Raw genomic sequence first — 21,783 nt, 5'->3', positions numbered from 1 at the left:
TGGTTTTCATTTATATTGTCTGTGAAGGTACCAAGAGTAACATTGAGAAAGCATGTGGTGTAACTGAGAAATTTTTGTTTCCTCAGGTCTATTCGTGCTACAAAACAGTCAGAGCACACTGTAATACTTGCTGTGGTTCCACGCACGTAAGTATTACTGTTTTGTGAAAGATGTTTATTTTACTTCATAGGACTGTTATGTATAATAGTTACCTAATAGCAGAAAGTATCTTACTAGCAAGCCTCATAGAGTAAGTATAATATTATTTCACCTGAAACGGGTTAGTGATGTTTTATGTGGCCTATTTAAGTACTTGATAACTTTCCATTTATACAGACTAGTACTATCCCTATCACCTTCAGAGGATCATAATGTAATGGCCAGTATACTAAGAAAAAATAGAAAGCTATGTGTTGGTTTCTAAAAGGAAAATAAAGGCAAGCTATGTGTTACTTTCTAAAGGAAATAACTAGATCAAATAGCTCACTGGGTAATAGAGTAAACTTCAATCCTGTTGGTACTAAACTCACCAGACTGTTGTCCCGAAATCCTTATTTAGTAGTTTATACCCCATGTATTCAGACAGAATTCTTACTCACTTAAATACATTGTTTTTCGAATACCTTCAAAAAAAGTGCCTTTGTTAAAACTCCTGCACACTACTGAATTCATTCTAATTTTATGAATTTCCTAGCTCAATTAAAATATTAGGAAATAGAGTGGCAGGAGAAGAACTCTTCCTGCCAAGATGAGAAAACAGACTGTTTGCTGCTGAGCAGGATTTTACCACTTGCTTCGCACTTTCCTTAATAGCATTTTTTAGATTCTTTCCCATAGACACCACAGGATGTCTTTTATCCTCTTCACGCTTCCTTTTCATAATGCCCTTTTGTGTCTGTGAAGAGACACAGGACTTCTGTAGAGTATCTTGTAGAGTCAAGTTTCTGTAGGAAGAACTATCAGGTTGCAGTAATAGCTGCAAATACCTACAAAAGAAGACAGTAGCATCAACTCCTGTAACAGTATGATTTTATGTATGTCTTTCATGCAAGAGTGTTCTTACTGCATTCATTATGTTTAGGTAACTATGTTAGATTGACACCATCTAATTCTTAAATGTTGTGTGACCATACATTTTGTTTTGTAGATCTGCTGACCAAGAAGAGGATTCTGTTCTTCCCCTTCTTAGTGCAGGCTTTAATAGGGTATGTATAAATTACATATTTAATATAATAACAATGATTGCTTTGTAAGTTGCAGGCACTTCTACTTCCTCAAATTGAAAACTATACAGTGTCCACTGATGTGCTTCTATTGCTTCAATACATAAGCTCCCTTATGAATGGCTAACTTTACTATTACAGCTGATTTATATTGCATTCGTATATCATTAATATCCATCCAAAGCCACTCATGAAAAGGTTGGAAAAGGGTAAGCAACTGAACCTAGATTTTCAGAGCTGGGAACTCCTGCCTTTCTGATCTGAGAATTAACTATATATAGTTAGGACAATTAACTGTAGTAAGGAAAATCAGAGAAGGAAGGGAATTAACCTAGGTAGAATGTCATGCTAATGTGCTCATACCGAGTCCAGTATCTAAGCTAACTCGTATTCAGCTTGAGTTTCTTTACAAAGCAGAACATGCACCTGACTCATCATTTGCAGATCATCTCCTAAAAGAGGTAACAGATCTTGCCTCTCCTGCAAGGGCACTGTGGGGGCAAAATCATTAAAGGCAGAAGCATTTATGAAGCTCTCAGATGTTCTGAAAATTGGAAAAGTGAAGGCTAAGAAGTAAGTCAGCCCAAGAATTTCAGTGTTTTCTTAGTGCAGTTTTTTCCCTCCCTCTCTCTCTCTCAAAAAAAAAGTTTAATATTTTTAACAGAAATCTTTATTTCTTCTCAAGTCTTTAATTTAAAAGTGTTTCATTTAAAAACAATGCAGGGCAATATGTTTTGTGGGCAAGATTATAACTGTAAGTGTAGTACTGAGTAGAGCCAGAGGAGGCACTGTGAGGCTCTGAGACACATCTTGGTGGCACACTGTCTGCCTAGGAAAGTAAAATATTTTTGCACTTAACAGCTGCTTTAACCATACCTTCTAGGTGTCCCAGATTTATCAGATAACTTGCATAATATAGTAATTCACTATTGAAATTACTTTCAAGCCTTTAAAACACATCTGATGTCAAAGATCCTGTTTCACAGTGGGGAGGACATAGGAATTATTTCTGCTTGGATGAGGACCAGTAGGGACTAAATCCATTAACACAAAAAACCCACACAAACATACACACACATACACAAATATTTAAAAATACCCTTCTTCAAACAGAGAGAAAGTATTTGCAGGGAATCTCATCCTGTTTTTTCTTCCTCCTTCTCCAGAAAGTCTATTTTATTACATATTTTTTTTCCCTTTATCATTAACAGCTTCTGTTTGGATATTAATGATGTTGTTAATGCAGTACATTTATTATGCTAATTTTTTTTTCCTCTCAGTCCCATAAATCTAATAGTGATGGCCTACTCAGGATGGACTAATTTCAATAAGTGATTTGGCTTCCTGACTGATTTTTAACTACGATTTAAATTAGCAAACAGGGGTCCTCAGGGTTTGCACTGACTCCATTACAATCTTGTCTTGTATTTCAAAATTTAGTTCTTTTCCTAAACAAATATTGATTCTCATTGACCAGTTACTATAAAAACTTTCTAGTTTGCAACAAAATAAATCTTTAATATTAAACCTAGTATTTCTTGCTAACCAAGAAGAATTATGCATTCCTACTAGCTGATGACTCTTGTGGCTTGGGTCAAGTTCTGTATAGGATGACAGTGGAATCCAATTATGATGAAGTAAAATATAGTTTAAGAGTATATGTTAGTTAACTCATAGAATCATAGAATAGTTAGGGTTGGAAGGGACCTTTAAAGGCCATCTAGTCCAACCCTGCTGCAATGAGCAGGGACATCTTCAACTAGATTGGGTTGCTCAGAGCCCTGTCCAACCTGACCTTGAATGTTTCCAGGGATGGGGCATCTACCACCTCTCTGGGCAGCCTGCACCAGTGTTTCACCACCCTCACTGTAAAAAATTTCTTCCTTACATCCCGTCTGAATCTACCACCGTTTAGTTTAAAACCATTACCCCTTGTCCTATCGCTACCATTTTGCTAGCAACTTGGGATTAAGCTGTTGGTCCCCAAAACACAATTTTTCATACAGGAGAGTAGTGCAGATCTCTTAAAAGCCATCTTTGTTCCTTGGAGGTTTGAGTCTGCCTCCTGACTTTGCATGCAGCTGTGCTGGCAGAACTAGTGACAACACAGGGTGTTTTCTGTGGAAAGTAGAGTTGGTGCACATATTTCTAAAGGAGTGATTTAGCTCTCAATAGCAGAAGTTTATTAATGAGCAGTAAATATTAACTGAAGTCAGAGAATCTACTTCTTTTGTACCAACATAAGTTTTTTATTTCAGCAGGACCAAGCCTTTCAGCTTACTACCTTTGCCTAACAAAGAATGGACATTTTCTCTGGTCTGGAGTATATGAAAGTTTGTTAACTGTTCTCAGCATGCTCCTTACTTTATATACTTTACTGCACTTTTGAATTCATAGTGACAGCTCAGTGAAATTACTTGTGAAGCAAAGTTGCTTCATCTTCTGAGTTTCAGTTGCAATATTTGCTTGAAAACAAATGAAATGCCAAATATCATTAATTTTTTTTCTTTTTTTAGCATGAACTTTGTATGTCTCTAAGGTATTCCATTTCCATTCTGTATTAAGGATAGATGTTCAAAATAAAACATCAAGACAATACTGGTTTTGTGTGAGATTGTGTATGGGTTTTTTTAGTTTATCTGTTTCTAACTGGGTTGCTAAAACAAAATGAGAAAATTCACACTTGAGGTTTTAGCATATTTTTATACTTGCTTTGTGTTTAGATAGCTATGTTGTCTTAACTAGAAAATAATTCCTGGGGAAAAGATGATTAGTGAACACAAAAGGTACAACTAAAGCTTTTTATTTCTACAGCATCGCAGAATGGCCAAGGTTGGAAGGGACCTCTGGAGGTCACCTTGCCCAACCTCCCTGCTCAAGCATGGCCACCTAAAGCAGGTTGCCCAGAACTATGCCCACACAACTTTTGAAGATCTCCAAGGATGGAGACTCCGCAACCTCCCTGGGCAACCTGTGCCAGTGCTGAGTCACCCTCACAGTAAAAAAAGTATTTCCTAATGTTCAGAGGGAATCTCCTGTGTTTCTCTTTCTGCCTATTGCCTCTAGTCCATTGGGCACCATTTGAAAGAGGCTGGCTCAGTCTTCTTAAACTTTCTCTTCTGATATTTACATACCTTGATGAGATCTCGCCTTGAGCCTTTTCTTCTCCAGGCTGAGCAGTCCCAGCTCTCTCAGCTTTTCCTCACAGGATTGATGTTAATCACCTTCGCAGCCTTTTGCTGGTCTTGTGCCAGCTCTCTTTGTAAGGTTAGAGTTTTAGATGCAGGAACAGAAATAACAGTTTAAAAACATTCCAATGTATTTCATGCACTCTTGTTTTGTCTTCCAGCAATTCATGGAGAATAGCTGCATAACTGCTTGTTACAATGAACTGGTTCAAATAGAACACGGGGAAGTGCGATCTCAGTTCAAATTACGGTATGTAGAAGTGTAAGAAACTGCAAACATCAACCGGTTGGTCTACAGAATTGTATCAGGTTACTTGCTGCTTCTTCCCAGCTATGCATATATGTGCTTTGCATCTGTATGTTAATTAATATCGTATACCCTTATTTCCTTCTGCTGTTATTTTTTAAAGGACAAATTTACGTGCCTTAGTAACTGGTACCTTGAGAAAGCTCGGTCTGTGTATGTTCCATTCACCGGTGGTTTGAATGATGGCTTTTCTTAATGTAAAATGCAGAAAATGTCCTTTATTCTGATGCATGCTTGTCCCCCATATGTCTTGAGGTGCCCATATTGGATTTGGCAACATTCTAGTGGCCACTACTACCAGCATTACAGCCATGGCAAGATCCTTTAGCAGAAATATGGCAGAACAATTACTTTGGCTCATTTAATTGTAAAAGCAAAGTTTATAAAATGCTGTCTTGTGTGCAAGGTTTATGGGCTGCAAATTTACATGACAGTAAAACTTTACAAAGTCATTCTTGATCTCATGTGTGTGAGATTTCATATTTGATAGCTTGAGCTGAACACAGTCTTGATCTGGCTGTTCATATCCTGAGTTTTTATTTTCTTGCTTGGGCAAGACCTGGTGGACCAGGAGCAGTTTTTTATCTTAGTGAGAAATTCAATTACTTTCATTCCCCTAGCACTTTTTATGTGACTAATTTTATATTTAATACAAGTGCTTATACATGCATGTAAACGTTTGCAATACAACTATATGAAAAAAAGCCCTTGAAGTTGAGTGTCATGCAGAGAAGGTGTAGTTCCCTGAGTGTCATAAATTAATTCCAGTTCCTTCTACAGAGAATGCTATCACTTTGCTACAGAATTCAGTGTCTCTGTTTAAGAAGTAGATTTTCCTAAGATTTTCATTGAAAACCAATCCCAAAGTGACTCCACATTCATGTGACTACATGTTTATACAGGCAGAAGGCAACTACAGTAAAATTTTCAGAGGAAAAAAATAGAATTTGGGCTCACAAAATTTTTAATAGGTGTTTTCCCAAACTCAGCAGGAAAATAAAGCAGCTGTGAAATTTTAGAAGTTAATTAGGTATCATGTGGTCCTGCCTTGGTTTGTTGTTCAGTTGTAAATGCAACCTGAAGTGAGTGATGTCTGAATTAAGTCAGCATAGATCAGAAACATCAGTTTTATATAGAAAGATTAAGCTGTCACTCATACACACAATGCTTGTAGTTTATGTTTCGAGAACGAGATGCAAATACAATTTGAGCATCTCTACATGAGTAGTATCAATTATGAATGCAGATAATTAAAACTGTAACACAGGGAGCATGATTCATATTTGCTACCATATTTTTCTGCAAGTTTATTTATAGCCATCACCAAAAAAAGTCTTAAAATTCATTAAAATTGGAAGGAAGCAATGTCAGTCCCCAGTGGTATTCAATCTACTGGCAGTTCTTTCATCCATATTGTTTATGGGAACAGCAGTATACCACCCACTTGTAATTCTGCTTGCTTTTGCTCTTGCAAATGTAGTTACATAAACTGTGAGCCTAATTCCTTTTAATTTATGTAAATAACAACATTATATAAAATGTATTCTGTGTTATCATGTCTTTTGTATATTGATAATACACATTATATATACTTATGTGTGTGTATACTTATTCACATCACCTCTGGACAGGTCTGTTTTAGGAAACTTAGGCAGCATTGAAAAATACTACGAAAAAAAAAAAAAAAGTAGTATTTTTGGGTTTGGTACTGCCACTGCCGCATGCAGTCCAGAATACCTAAGTAGTTTAAAGAGTTTGAGAGATGCAGGCCCAGGATAGTTAAATAGTTCAATATTCCTCATCATGTAACAACCAGAAGTAACATTTATAAGCAGTATTTGTACTAACATCTCGGGGCATGAAGTAGCCTTTTAAAGGATAAACTTTCTGAAAAGGCATATTTGTAACTTGGAGAAGCTGATGTCTTGCAACGGAGGATTTCCCCCTGCCTCCGCCTGATTAGGTAGGTGCTCTAAATGAATTTGTTGTTAAAATTAAGCAGAACTAGTGTTTGGTAATGCTGTTTCATTATAACTTGCTTTCTTCTGAGTGGCTTAATTAAGTGGGGAAAGGCGTTGCACTGTATGTCTATCCACTGGGTCTCTGATCTGTTTGCTGTCTCAGTAGGTCTTCTATGCAGCTTTGTAACAGTGAAAGGGAAGAGAGAATATTTTCAGCAAGTTAGTCAATGGTATTAAAACCACAATATTTCAGGTGTTCAGATACAAGAGAAACTTGGTGGAAAAGTAGGACCAGCCCAAGAAAACAGTATATAAGGTCATGTCAGTGGTCAGAAGTGTCTTTCCATTCCAAGTGGGGACTCTGCTTCTCCGCATAGCTGCTTCTGGTTTGAAGCTTTGTTGGATATTCTTGGGAGGTGTGTATTAATCAGAGGATATGGGCCATTTAAACTTGTAATTTTGCTGGCTTGTTTGCCAGATCAAATGAAAATACTGAGGTTTGAATAGTGCAAACATAGCTCTGTGTGTTCTTGCAGAAAGTTTCATAATTACATTTGTTAGCAGCTGGTATACCAGACAGGCATCTATCACTGAGATAAACTAGTTGTTTCACACAGCACAAAATCACACTTTGGAGCTGGCTTGGACTGCTAGAAAGTCACTTGTAAAATTACATTGGGAGCTCCTTTTATTGTATGAGGTGAAATACCGCTGTTGTCTTCTGTAGACAACACTTGTTCCTACAAATCTTCATGCAGCTGCATGTCTATGTCTCTATGTATATATCTCTCTGTGTATCCTATTCATTTTTGAGTTAATTCCATGATAAGCAGAACTAGCAATGTCCTGTATTTCTTAATTCTCTAGTCATCGGTATTTATTCAAACCCCACTATGCAGTCTGGGAGCACGATGTTCCTTTTAGGTAATAACTGTATACAAGAATCTTTATGTATGGTGCATTTATGTTCCCTTCAATGAGACATATATAGAAGATAATTAGTTTGTGTTTAGTCTAAATCAAAGATGAAGTACTGACATCTATCAAAGTAAGTATGCCTAGGTTGTTTCTTTTAGTATGCACTCTCTCTATATATATGTATATATATTTTTCCTTGTAGTATTAAAAGCCTATATTATACATGCTGTGTAAATCATAACTTAAGCAATTTAAATTCTTTAGCAAGAAGGTAAGACTTTTGTTTTCCTGCATTAGTTCAAGAATAGCCATGATAAAAATGGGAAATGAAGATCATTCTGGCGCTTAATAAAGATCACGATGTATGGAAATCAAGTCACTGAATTATTACTTGGAAGCAGGAAAACCAATATTTTTCTGACTAGGACTTTGTGATGGCTTAAGTTGTTTCCTTTAATTATGTTGTATTCCAACTTCTTTGATCGATCTACTTGCTGTATTCAAATCTTTGTATATATCCACTGTGGTGATTTTTGTGGTCCCTGTCTTTAAGGATCACAAAACTTGCTATTCTGATGTAACAGCCATTTATTATTTTTACAGCTAATTGTGATGTTTCTGCTTTCTAGAGCATGTTTGGAGGAAAAAAGTATACTACTAAGATGCTGCAGTACCCATGAGTAATTTTACAACGTGGTCTGCAGTAAAACCACGTTAACAGTAGGGCTGCCTGAAGCTGAATTTCCAGGCAAAAAAACATAATGCAGATAGTGATATGGTTTAATCAAAACAACATGCTACTTGTGATTCATCTATTGATAAGTAAAATATAATAATGTATTTATAGTGAGCAAACTGTTCTAACGCTAAAACTAATGTGAATCATTTGCTAATTTCAGGGCTTGTAATGCAGTGTTTACGGCTTTAGACCATTGTCAGGAAGCCATAGAAATAACCAGTGAAGATCATGTCATTCAGGTAGGGGGGGGAAAATGTAACTATTTTGCAGAGCTTGGGCAGAGGAACCCCCAAAATATCTTTGCTTAGTAGTTTCTGTTCTATTTCAGTATTTTAGTTTTGTTGCCCATTACAAAGCCCTGTACAGTGAACTGCCTTATTTCTGGATGCTGCACATTGATGCCTGCTGAATTTTTAGACTTTTCCTTCAGTAACTTTATTTAGATTATAATTTTCAGTAAAGTATTATTGCTTATGGTAAATCCATCATGAAATCTGTAGCAGAACTAGATAACCTGTACAGTAAAGTGTTTTGTTCTTTATCTGCCTTCTGATAACAGTTTACATATTGCCTTCTGTGTTCAGAATAAAATGTTTCACCTTTATGTAGTATTTTTATATGAAAAACACTGAATTGTAGGGATGTGTGGTTATGGCTTTAGATGTATAGCTTGTAACAATTTGGAAGTTGTACATGAGTAATTATTCTTTAAGTACATTCTTTTTCATATTATTCTAAAGTACTTTTGTTTTGGCAGTATGTTAATCCAGCCTTTGAACGGATGATGGGGTATCACAAAGGAGAACTTATTGGCAAGGAACTTACTGAACTACCAAAAAGTGATAAAAACTGTGCAGATCTTTTAGATACTATCAACACATTTATTAAAAAAGGAAAGGTAAGCAAATAAAATCAACTCATGCAAAAATGCTTTAGATTTCTATTCTGTTTTGGTTTTACTGCTCTAGGTTTAAGAACACAAGTTGTGGTTTTCATGAGTGCACATCAAAGACCAGAATTCTGCTCCTCACATGTTTTATGAGCACAACAGCACAAGCCTCAGACAAATGACTACAGGTTTCTTCAGCTTTGCTTTTAGGATCTGACTGAAATCCTCTACTGATCTGTTGGCTTAAGATCAATATGAGAACATTTTCTGTGTTTCTGTTTTGCTTAGAGCCCATAGAGCTTTTGTTAGTTGGAATGTAACAATTTGTCCCTCAGTCAGTCTCTCAGGTGGCTGCATCATCTAACCAAAGGGTTTAACTGTTCTGTCATAACTGCAGAGCCTTCACTGACTGCGTGCTTTAAGCACCACATGGCATAGTCAGTTGTGACCAAAATATATCATCACCCAGTGGGGTTTTTTTTCCTAACTGTTGTTAGGATATCTGCGGTGTACTGTGAACTCCTGTTGTGGTGCTGACGGGCCACAAAAGCACTACATGTTCCTGGCAATATGTTCCCTTAATACATGCAACATTCTCCTATCCCATCTCCCATGGGTTGCAGAAGTACCTCTTACACTTCCCTGTCTCACCCTCTGCTTCATGAATTTTGGGGAGTTCTTGAACCTTTGAGTCACATCCAGCAATGATCTGAGCTCTGGGAGTCACTGTCTGGAGTTGTTTGCAGGTTCACCTTTGTTCATTAGCAGTACCTGCAAGCTGCTTTTCCTTTGCTCCTCCTCATTTATATAAGCTGCCCAGGTGCTAGCACTGCCTGTTCAAAGGCCCTGTGTGTCTTCTGCATCCACCCATCTTTGTCTGTGACAGAGAATGTATCTTCCACCCATTTTCCAACTCCATCCTACTCTGCTGCCAAGTAGCTCCCTCTTTAAAAATCTCTCTTCTTTGAGCTAAGGTAAGGAGAAAGAAACCTTCTGCTTTATCTTCCTTTCTTCTCCAATCCATACAAGAGGATACCTTTTATCTCTGCATCAGTGCACTGCCAAAGGATGGTGCATATATGGCTCTTGGTTAGCCTGCAGTCCTCTTGATGCTTTCCTGTAGCAGTGGGAATGGAGAGAAAATTAGTGGCTGGCCAGGAAAATGGCCATTTGCATGGGAGAACAGGATGAACGATGAAGAAATTGTTCCTTCCTTTTGCTGATCTAGAGTGCCTCGGATATCCATGGTCATGGGAAAACAGTCATGGAGTGAGAATAGGGTGTTGGTTACCTGAGGTTAGCTGAAGAATATCGTTAGATAAAGGGCTTCTGAAAATTAGCACACATATCACTTGACAACTGACAACTTCAAAGGTGAATGGTGCTCAGTGCAGTTTGGTTCTTCTGCTCCCAAGGGAAATACTCTCTGGATGTGTTGCAGCCACCACTGCTTATGGTGCTACCTGGCAAGAATGTTTGTAACCCCTCAAAGTAGATGATTCCTAAAGTTCTTTGTAAAAAAAAAAAATTATAGTCTCTCACAAGAGAAATATATTTACACTGTCCTTACATTACCAAATGTCTGTTGTCTGTTAAAGGTGCTACTCTGTATTAATAAACTTTACACTATTTTAAAAAATACAACCATGAAATAATATGTAATTATTTACTATGTAAGGACTGTGTAATAGGAGACTAATATTTGACTGCAAGCTATGTATTCTTAAATGCTGTCTGTTGTGTGTGTTTGCTTAGGAATGGCAAGGAGTTTACTATGCAAGAAGAAAATCAGGAGACAGTATCCAGCAGCATGTGAAGATAACACCTGTGATTGGTCAAGGAGGGTAACTAACTTGTCCAGAACATAATTGCTTTCTGCTTCTTAGGGCCTTCTCTCTGCTTTCCCCATCTCTAAGTTTGACAGGAACCTCCATGTATTTAGTAGCAGGGTGATGATACAACTGATGACTTCAGGCAACGTGGAAAGAATAAGCAAAGTTGAGACGGTCATGTTCTTTGCTGACGTTCGTCCGTTTTGATGTCGTTATATGCTGGCTAAAAGAACTGTAAAGTGATAACAATTAAGTGTTTCTGCTGAGGGTATCTGCAAGCTGACGTTTAGGTTCATGTTACCATGCATTTCTTTATGAAGTCATTCTACAGTATCCAAACTGTTACCCAGTCAGCTGGAAGGACTGGGAGCTGGGCGATCCCCTTGTTTGTGTGCACGCTTGCATGTCCGCATGCCTTTGCAGTGTAGTATGGGCACGTTGCCAAATTCTGCTCCCAGATGTGCAGGTGAATCCCTGCAGGAGCAAAGGGACCAGGTGTCTTGGGACAAAAACATAGCCATAACGCTGAAGCAGTGCTTGTCACCCAGTTGTCTGTTGGGTTTGGTATCTTGTTTCATGAGGGCATAGAGACCTCCGCTTTAGAAAACAGCAGTGTATCACTTCTCTCTTTACTATTTGATATAGTAACAAGTGATTATTTCTGTTGCTAGGAAAATAAGACACTTTGTGTCCCTCAAAAGGCTGCATTGTACCAATGAAAACAACAAACAGGTATCGTATTTCTTTCATGTCATAATTTCCATTGCTTTTGGTAAACTTATATTTTTGGTTTAGAAATTGCTATTTTTCGAAGAGGACGTGATGTATATTGTCAACAAGATTCTCACTGATTGTTGGAGCAAGCAAGAAAACTTCAGTATCTGCATGGGATATTCTCCTTCTGTAGGACTGCAGAGTAGAGAAAGAAACACTTTAATTCTCTGGAGCACAGATGCGATAGTTGAGTCCATGACACTGTGGAACAACATTGACCATAGTCCAAAGAGAGTTCAGCTGCTTTTTTTCTAGAGCTGCTCTTGCCAGTCTGATCTGGTGTACTTATGTGTAATAATGACCTATGCTCAGCTGTCACAGGGTTTGCCAATGTATGGTTCTTGAATAAAGTATAGCCTCCACGCAGGACCTGAGGCATTGTATGCTTCTCAGAACATGTGTTGTGGAGGGGTGTAACCCAAGCCATAACCCAAGTAAACCAGCAGTAGCAGTTCACCCCAGTCTCTGCGGTCCAGGCACGTTTCCACCCGAGCAGCACCTGCACCCAAGCTGGTGGCACGGGGAGCTGTTTGTTATCATCTGCTCCTGGTTCTCTCCCTCTGAAAGTGTCTGAAGCAAATTACTGTATCACATACTTTGCCTCAAAAATACTTTAGTACCTGGCCTGTAGGGTGAAGAGGTTTGGACTTTTGTGAGCAAAGGAGTGAAATCCGTCTTTATCCTGTGGTCTGTGGGGGTGAGATGGAAAGTGGGGAGCATAGGAAGTAGCTGGCAACATTTTAGGCTGAGGATGTGCTTGGGAAACATGGTGTGTTTCCATGTTCTTTAAGGGAGGGGTTATGTATTTGGTTTATTTAGAATTTTAATGTGCTTTTATTCATGATGTGGGTAGAGACACTTGTGCATATACGGTATTTAGAAAGTCACTACTATTTCTAGTTGCCCCTTCTTCAGTATAACAATACTGAATATTAACACATTATTGGAAAAATGCCACTACTGGAAGAAGTTCATAGCTGGTATTCTGCAAAATTTGGCTGTTGAAACCATCCCCCTTGCACAAGTTTTTGTGGGGACAGATAGTAACCAGTCAAAGGAGAAATCTGCTCAACCTTTGGAAGAGCTTTGAAGGTCTATCACTGAAAAACAAGGCTCAAAATGTTTTAAATTGACCTGATTTTTTAACTAAACATGGATTTTTAGTATTAGCAGCAACGTATCATTTACAGTAGCAGGATCTTTTAAAGTGCTCAGGCTAGAGTACAAGAGAGTTTTGTAGTAGAAGCAGTGCTAAAGTTACATGTATTTCTTTTTAATTCATTATTTATACCTCACCATTTATATAGTTTAGTTTATAGCTGCTTTTATGTTGATTTGAAAGTGAGATACAATTTGATGGTTTTTTCTATAACGTACACACAGCTGAAAGACTGGTACAGGGAAATGTGGATGTGATACTCTTAGTGCAAGATAATCAGTACAAAACAATTACAATGCTGCAGCCATCTGTAAAAAAGCAGTAGGAATATAGGTCAAAGTTCATCTCTATTCTCTTTTTCATTGTCCCTTTCACTGGACTGCCTAAGCCAGTAAACTTAAGAAACAAATTTTAGTTAGGGACTTGTGTCGAAGGCTACATTCATATTCTCTGTACTACTGGCACTGCTGGAAAGCACCATCAATTGGCATTTTTTAGTATTTGTTCACGAGCAGTTATTGGTGACTAAAGCACTAACACGACAAGCTACAGGTCTGGGGAGCTTTACGCATTTCGTGAGCTCAGGGAATATGGCCTTTGAAGGGTTCTCCATAGGTGTAGAGATCTACCACAAAGGTTAAAGAGCACAGCCTAACAGAAAAAGCACGGTCTGGGGAGATTTAATGTCCACTGGGGAAAAAACCAAGGTGCGTCCAACAGAACTAGGTAATTATTCTGTTTCAGTTCTGTAGTGGAAATACCTCCTGCCTGTAGTAGAGCACCAGGTGCTCTCACATTGCATGAAAACGTCAGTGTCGGAATTTTGGGGGTTTGGGTGTTGTTTTGGTTTTGGGTTGGATTTTTTTTTTTCCATTTTAGAAGGGCAGTGATGGTGATGTATAGGAATATCTATATTATATTCATATAATATATCTGTATTATATTCATAAGACTTCTTAGAGCTATTTTTGTAGCACTACTAATGCAATGGTATTAGCATTTTATATATTTGAGTATATTTATAGTATTTATATATTACAGTATTTTATATATATGATCAACATTTGCACACTGCAGTTTCCCTAAAATCTACACCTGAATACTTGCAACAGTAGAACTTTTCTCTGCCCTAAAAAAATTAGGTTTCTTTTCAAGACACAGATAATTCTTTATGGAAGAGTTAAAGGATGTCAAACAAACTATTTAGTTACAGAGCAATAAAATCTGTCATGATTCAAATTTTGATGCAAATGTCTAATGTTTCACTGCATCAATGTAATTATAAACAGCTTGATCTCATCTTTCAGACACTATATGCAGACTTAGAAGCATCCTTATGTTATTATGCATTGATTCACCTTAAAAAATGTAGACATGTTGTATGTCATTACTGACAGCCTCCATTAGCGATATCACACTATGATTAGAGATCACTGTGTAGGACTCTTCCTGGATTTCTGTGCCAGATTTATCACATACAAAAATTAAGCATGTTAGATTTATGCATTAAAAAAAAATATCTGAGAGTGTATTAAGCATTCTTACAGTGAAGGTTTATGAATGGGGATTGACTTTCATGTGACTGTTCCCATGTGCTGAAGCCTAGGTAGTGATTAATGCTGCCTTTGTCAATTTGAGACCTGGCAGGATAGAGTCCAGTGTTTGCACATTCATAAACTTATAACAGAGGTGGTGCTTCTCCTCTTAAGAACATACCAGCCCAAGATTATCTGTGTAACTGCCCTCGTAACTTACCTTACATGGCTCTTTCAGGTCATGCCTGCAGAAGGGGTAAGAGAAGTATTCAGAACGGAGATGTGATTTATTGTTTTAGTGGACCACTCAGAGGACTGTGCCAATATTTTCTGCCAGTAGTGAAGTAGACAAAGTCATATCCATGGGCTCTGAGATATGCTCCAGTTTGGAACCAGAACAAGCAGTACAGATGCCTTGTGTCCCTGTACCATATCTGACGAGCTTCCTCAATCTTAACTCGATTTGGACAAGACGATTTGTCTGAGAGCTCCTGCATGATTACAATACAGATGTTTAAGCTTTTAAAATCAGTTTTCTGGAGGAAGAATCTTTCCTTACACTCCCTCTAACAAGATTTATACAAAGTCTGATCATAGGATTTCCCTTTCCTTTTTGGGGTTTTGGGTTTTTTTTTTTATTATTATTATTCACTACAGAAAGCCACTCCTGAATTTTGGGTTTTTTCCTTTCCATTCTCTTGTCTTCTCCTTTCACCCTCTCGCACACCTTCTCCCAACAGCAATAAGGAAAAAAAAATTGGAAGGTGTGCAAGAATGATGGAAAAGAGAATTTGTATCATTCCTTTCCTTTCTTTCCTGAATAATCCCTGTAAGGACCTTGCAGCATGCACTGTCACACAATGATAAGGGCACTAAAAGCACATAAGTGCAACCTTGCCAAACTCTCCTTTTAACTCACAGGTTGCAACCATGGATTTCGTGCTTCCATGCAACCTAATGCTTTGCTATAGGCAGATTATGGATTTGGACAGAGGAGCTAATCAGCATAGATTAGATGACAGTACTGGACTCCTAAATATGATGTATAATGAATAATGTGTAAGTGCAGTGTCAAGCACTGAAGTTTTTTCATCTGAACTAGAGGGTATATATACCTTCTCTAGTGAATACAGTAAAAAAGGTAATGCGTTATTTTTAGTCCTTTTCAGTGCCTCTACTAGCTATACCTAAATATGTCATGTGCTAATTTTACAGGGAGGAATTAAGGAACTGAAATTTCTGCTGTTTTCCCATTAACTTTCTTGTAACCATGAAACAAAGGAATGGGGTGAAGTGATTAGCAGATATTAAGCTGCTAATAATAATAAAAGCACAGACACTGCTTTTGTTTCTGAGCAGGAGGGAAAAGCAGAGAAGCATTTCATCTGTGTTACTGTAGACCAAGCAATAGGTGTAAACTTCAGGATGATGGAAATATTTTATTTAAATTCTAAGAAAGATTGAAATAACTATCAGCAGAGCTACCCAAGAATTTAAGAAGCCCAAAGAATTAAGATTTTGTGTTTAACTTTTTCATTCATGAGAATGACTAAAAATTACTTGAAAATAAAGAAAGTTCTGATGAATGACACCTACCTCTACTCCTCAGTTCTGGAGAGTTGTTTTTGTAACTGGGTTTTTTGAAGTACAGTTTATGAGTGGCCCATGAAAGGACGCATGCAAAATTAGCTTAGATGGTACTAAGAAAATGTTTTTTTAATTACTGTACAGGGAAAAAAATGAACATTTTGGGATTCTTTTATTTCTTGTGTTTTATTCCTGGAATCTTTTGGGTTCACATGCTATCTGCACGTAAACCACTATCTAAAAATGAATGCCAGTTCTCTTGCAGACACTGGCGTTAAAACAGGAATTTAGTACATAAAAGCACTATTGTTTCTGTGATTTTCCTGCATATCTGTTTACTTTTGTATTATTTCTCTACATCTAATTACACCTTAAGAAGAATCTTTGCCGAACACTTTTTTTAAAATAACTGGACAGTAAATGTTGAATGTAGCCGTCTTAAAATCTTTTTGTATTCTTTTTCCTTACATATGTATTTTACTCTTGGTGCACCTTCAGCTCTACAGAAGTCACTGTGATGAGAAGTACACAGGAGACAATTCTCAGACAGGTTAGAATACTATCATCTACCTTTACATATCACTATGCTTGAGGCTGTGGCCGGGTGCTTTGCTGGTATGAAATGTCTCTTCCCTCTTTCAAGTCAGTGGTCAGAGCAGATGGCCAATGACGGATGCCAGCTGCTCTGATGTCACACCACGAACTGGATTTGTAACCATCGTTAATAATTCGATCTCCGGTGCAGAGCTCTTGCCGTGCATTCAGAATTAAGATGCATTGCTCTTTGTTGTATTAAAACAGTGTCTGATCCTGAAGATAGTGTACCTTGGCACCCTTTCTGTTTGAAATTAATATGGAACTGTGCTGATTTGTGCCAACAGATCTGCCCCCAGTGTTCCCAGGTTTACGACCTGTCAGCAGGCCATTGGTTTGGACCCAGCACGGTGCTAAGATAGTTGTCTGTAGTGTCCAGGCTAGAGCTAGTCATGTCCAGTCAGCGCTGAGCTGTTGCAGCCCATCTGCACAACCCTTGCCCTGAGTCTTGGGCAGGCTTGCTTACTTGCAGACAGCATGGTCAAGCTCTCAGTAACTTCTGCAGGTAGCTTTTGACTAAAGGTGTGGAGTATAAGGGGATAATCTCTTCTTCCGATGCTGTGTAATGGTTGGAGTAACCATTTTCCCTGAAGAAGGAGGCACTAAAAGCCAGTTTTAAGCTTGTGATTCTACTGATCTGAGCAAAATGCAGTACTGATCTCCTGTTCTGAGTGAACAGGTTCTTGTGCTGTTACCTTCTGGCACCTGAGTCCCTCCCGCTATGAAACACCAGACAGCACTGCTATGCAGTGTCAGGCAGCTTCTAACTTTAACATGGGATGAGGATAAAATATACCAAGAGCATGGGAAGTGACTGCTTGATATCCTTTTTTTTTTTCAAGTAGCACAAGAATATGTGCAAGCATTGGAGAGCTTTGTGATGCCAAATTATAATGGGCAGGGGGGAGAAGAGGTAATATATGCAATTTGCTGCTCTCATTACCATTGCTGCCATCAAAAGTGATCCATCGTGTGTTAAACCGCTTGCTCCTGTGTCCCTGTAATAAATGCAGTTTTTCTTTCTCACTGTTCCTTTCCTGGAAACAGGGAAAGGTGTGAACATCTGTGAATTAAGGTGAAGAACACTTGTTACTAGTTAACACGTAGATACTAGCTTACTAATGCGTTTTACAGTTTATGCGGGGCACTTAGGTTTGCTCATTATTGTCAAGAGATTTCAGCAAGGCTGGGAAGCCACATCCCCTGAAGCCATACTGATGACTGTGGTGCAGTGAAAGCAGGCAACCTTAAGAGTCACGTGTGTGTGATGTAGGTTATCCTTTCCTGCAGTCCATGGTTGTGCTCCAAGAAAAATTCCCACAGCCATGGGCATATACCAGTAGGTGATGCAGGTAGAAAAATAATCCACGTGTATCACGCTGTTTGCGATGGTGTGATTTATAACACACCTAGATGGGGAGACATTCCGCAAAGGAGGTGAAAGAACATTTTTTCTTTAGGCATTTAAATATTTTCAGCTGAAATTGTAGCATAGCACAGAGTAAATTTTATGTACCTGTGACTCTCTAAGTGGCACTAGCAGAGTTTCCAACTTGCTAGTGTGTATTTAATACAAGCAGAGTTGTCGAGTCTGCTACTGCCACTTGCAGCTGTGTTTATGTGCAAATGCTTACTCCCATTCAAGTGCCTTATATTAAACTCCTCCGAATGCTAACACAGGAAAGGGGTTTGAAAGAGAAGTCCTATCAAATAAATAAATAAAATAATTTAATATGCATTAGTTGTTCCCCGCTCTTAGCTGTTGACAGAGGAAAATGCTTTGTTTCTGCAATCTGGACTACAACAAAATGAAAAGACCCAAGCTGTCTTGTAAATCTGTGGTAAAGAAGATAATTAAGACAGAAACTACATTTAAATCATTTTTAAGATGGGTATATTTTTAATTCTGCATAATTGTATACTAACATTTTATTTTGCTAAAGACAGCCTGCATGTATTCTGTCTCATAACACGGTTATGCAAATCAGTCCTTATGTTGAGAATACCAATTTTATGATATTTCTGATTCTTTGCATGGTGGGTATCTCCTTTTGAAAGCTTGCTAGGATCACTGATCTCCAAGTGGCATTTCAGATACTCTGGGAATAGATACTACAGAGACTCTTCAAAGAGGTGCATAGATGCTGTTTGTAAACCTAAGGGAGAATACAGACTGTAACGTACCAAATTTTTTTTTTTGAGGCTTTTTCAAGGCATTTAACCCATCTATTACATTTGTCTGGATGTGGTAATTTTTCTCGCTTTAGCAAATGGTGGCAGTTTCAAGAATGACAGCTTGGTGCGTAGTTAATTTTCACAGCAACTGAATTGACTGTTTATAATCGTTCTCAGCATGTTGGATTTTTCTTAAACACGGGCTACAAACAATTATTGCAATTAAGAGCAAAAGCTGTCTGAGTCTGAATCGTGCTTGGGCTGGATAAGTGTAGACTGAAACAGATTTTTTTTCACTTGGCTAAATTTCTAGGCAGTTAAGCTCAGTCTTGTTCAGAGGTCGGTGAACAGCAAAAGGGACTTGCAGGAGACATGTCTCCTAAAACAGGATCTTTGACAACTACCTTAGACAAAGGCAGCCTCAAAGACTACTGCTGTTAGGCAGCTGAAGTTAGGTGACGCCACTCCCCTGTTCCGTAAGGTGTCTTGACTTCTTTGTAAAACAGATTTCCACCTGACTTTGGACAAGTTACTGTAAATTGAAAGACACTGAGTCTCTTGTTCTGATGTGCAGCGATTACATTATTTTCCACACTTATATGGTATCGTTAAGATCATTTAATTAAATATTCAGAATTTTAGAAGGAGGAGAGTCTGTACAGGTCTGTCTTATTGCATTTTTAAAGCTTTGATTTTGTATTTACAGAATCCAATTCCTTCAAATGCAAGAACAGAAGGAAAGACTCAACTGATGTTAAGTCAATAACATCTCAAAGTAGTGATGGTAAGGAAGTAAACTGTCAAGAATGATGTTATAAATAAAAGAGCAAACTTGCCCTAGGCAATAAAATTCAGAATGAAAGAGGAACCAGACAGATTCACAGCTGATTAAACAAGAGATTACTCCATTTTTTTAATAACTGCTGTTAAATTTCTTCATTCTGATTTGCAAAACAGTGCACCAGTTTGAGTACCAGCATCACAATACAATGCTTGCAGCACGTGGTGCCTTCACAGAGAGGAGGAGTAGGGGCAGCCTGCTAAAAGAGTGCTTGGGGAAGCGTTAGATCTAAGTCTCCTAGAAAGCTGCAGCTTCTGCTCCCAAACCAGAATTTCGGTTTCATTAGTGTGGGATATGAAAGGATCTACTGCTGCTGGTTACCTGAGAGCAGTACTTCTGCTCCTGATCCCATTTGTGACTGCTTGCTGGGGCTGGGACAGTGGTGGCAGAGATTTCTTTCTGCCCCAGTGTGTAGTGGGAGAAGCACAGCTTCTGGGGGGCAGGAACAGGTTTCATTAGAGCAGCTGTATCACTGAGATGAGGGACATACACACAGTCTCACAGGAGGAGCCGTGCCTGACAGAGATCAGCTGCAAACAAAGGGTGAGTGGCAGGTACTTGGCATGAAGTATAATGTAGGTTAAGTATAGCTTAATTTCAGTATAGCTGAAGTGACGATGGACAGAAAAACTGACAGCAGAAGTGAGGGGTGGCTGCAAAGGAGGTAGACAACAGTGCAAGAAATTAAACAGTAAAGCAAGAACTTGCAGGAGGGGAGATACAGAAGAAATGGGAGATGAGGCTGGATTCTGTCATACTGTTCCCCAGCGACAGCTTTCTGCAATTTTTAAATGTCGTGATCTGATATACATTCTGCAGCATGTAAAGAGTTCTCTCTTTAATGGCAGCTCCAGGTTTACAGACCCGACGGTACTCTTCCATGGCAAGGATCCACTCAATGACAATAGAAGCTCCTATCACAAAGGTGGGTCCTGAGCACTGCCTTTTCCAACTCAGGAGTTTGGAGTTGCTCTCATAGGGAAGTATGTAGTTTGTGGCAGGACAGCCAGGGGTTTCCTGCATGTTGTATGTAACAGAATAATTTAAATACTTTTTTTTTCTTACCACTTTTTGCACCTCATCGTCTCATGCCAAATCCCAGTCATAAGGTAGAATATTAAAAAGGAGAAAAGGGTGTCCTTGCTAGGTACACTGCTTGTGGCAGGAAGGGGACCCTGCTCTGTTGGGCTGTGCATGTGTGGGACATGCACTTCCAGTCTCACCTTTGCTTCTACGATTGGTATTTATAAGATAGCACAGAGAGGAGGAAGCACCTGCACCATGCTCTGTCCCTCCCTCTTTCCTGCAGTCTTTTTCTTCACTATCTGTGTTATACAAACTCTTCTGTCACAAACCAGCTGCACAATCACTTGTCCCACAAACTAGGGTGCCTGCCATCTCCCACCCTCAGACCATTTTTCCCTCTTTCCCCACCTTTTCTTCCTGGCATCAAGCTCTTTACCTCCCAGCACTGCTGTGCCTGTTAAAGCAGCTGACTCCTTTCCTTTTCCTTCTCATCAAGCATACCCCTCAGGGAGGCCCCCGCAGCAGCTTCTGGTTGCTGGAGAAGACTGCACTGGGGCTTTATCCTTCTCAGTCCTAGCACTGTGAGGAGTAGTCGTTGGTGCTGCTGTGTCATTGCTGCGTTCCCAGATTGCAGCTGAGACACAAGGTGGGAGGCAAAGAAGAGCCATCCTCTTCTCCCTCAACCACAGCCCAGCTGTTGTTGCTCTCTGCCCTTAGTTTTCACGTTAAGAAAACTAAGGTTTTACACCCAGTATCTGGATATCTGAGTCACCTCCAGTTCATTTGTTTGCTGTTTTCCTCTGATGACTGAATGCTTGCTTCTGAGCAGCCTGGCTATGCTGAAGGACTGGGACATGGCTAGTTTTTTGGTCTACACAACTCTTTCAGATAGTTCAGATATTCCACACCCTTCTACTTTCACTTCCCAGAAGTTTGCCAGTTACAAATAGCAGATGGATACTAGGGAATCAGAGCACAATTTTACATTTTTGGAGTTGTACTTAAAGGGTTGGGGGGGGTTACATAGCATTTTCT

At 38.8% G+C, this 21,783-nt stretch overlaps 2 protein-coding genes across 13 annotated transcripts in view; one reads left to right on the top strand and one right to left on the bottom strand.

The window, feature by feature from the left end:
- Positions 1-21,783, bottom strand: part of WDR41 (WD repeat domain 41) — an 89,160-nt gene that overhangs the window by 25,819 nt on the left and 41,558 nt on the right. For 6 of the 12 annotated variants that reach the window (XM_064438756.1, XM_064438752.1, XM_064438758.1 and 3 more), the window contains one exon: positions 9,229-10,342. The exons of 2 other annotated variants lie outside the window; for them this stretch is intronic. In XM_064438756.1, coding sequence (XP_064294826.1) covers positions 10,224-10,342 — 119 coding nt within the window. In that variant the 3' untranslated portion in view covers positions 9,229-10,223. Of the gene's footprint in view, positions 1-139; positions 987-9,228; positions 10,343-18,628; positions 18,863-21,783 lie in introns of those variants that run through there. 4 more of the 12 variants (XM_064438761.1, XM_064438764.1, XM_064438763.1 and 1 more) reach the window with 3 other exon arrangements.
- The window catches only part of PDE8B (phosphodiesterase 8B), a 34,774-nt gene that overhangs the window by 123 nt on the left and 12,868 nt on the right, over positions 1-21,783 (top strand). Inside the window, exons 2-11 of the mRNA XM_064438751.1 lie at positions 87-146; positions 1,148-1,205; positions 4,573-4,661; positions 8,497-8,575; positions 9,094-9,234; positions 10,981-11,069; positions 11,729-11,789; positions 16,611-16,662; positions 19,588-19,665; positions 20,571-20,647. Coding sequence (XP_064294821.1) covers positions 87-146; positions 1,148-1,205; positions 4,573-4,661; positions 8,497-8,575; positions 9,094-9,234; positions 10,981-11,069; positions 11,729-11,789; positions 16,611-16,662; positions 19,588-19,665; positions 20,571-20,647 — 784 coding nt within the window. The remainder of the gene's footprint in view (positions 1-86; positions 147-1,147; positions 1,206-4,572; positions 4,662-8,496; positions 8,576-9,093; positions 9,235-10,980; positions 11,070-11,728; positions 11,790-16,610; positions 16,663-19,587; positions 19,666-20,570; positions 20,648-21,783) is intronic.

This window comes from Phalacrocorax carbo, chromosome Z (assembly GCF_963921805.1).
Source record: "Phalacrocorax carbo chromosome Z, bPhaCar2.1, whole genome shotgun sequence".
Classification (NCBI taxonomy): Eukaryota; Metazoa; Chordata; class Aves; order Suliformes; family Phalacrocoracidae; genus Phalacrocorax; species Phalacrocorax carbo.
Note: the sequence above shows the minus strand (reverse complement) of the source record. Positions and strands in the feature narration are given on the sequence as shown.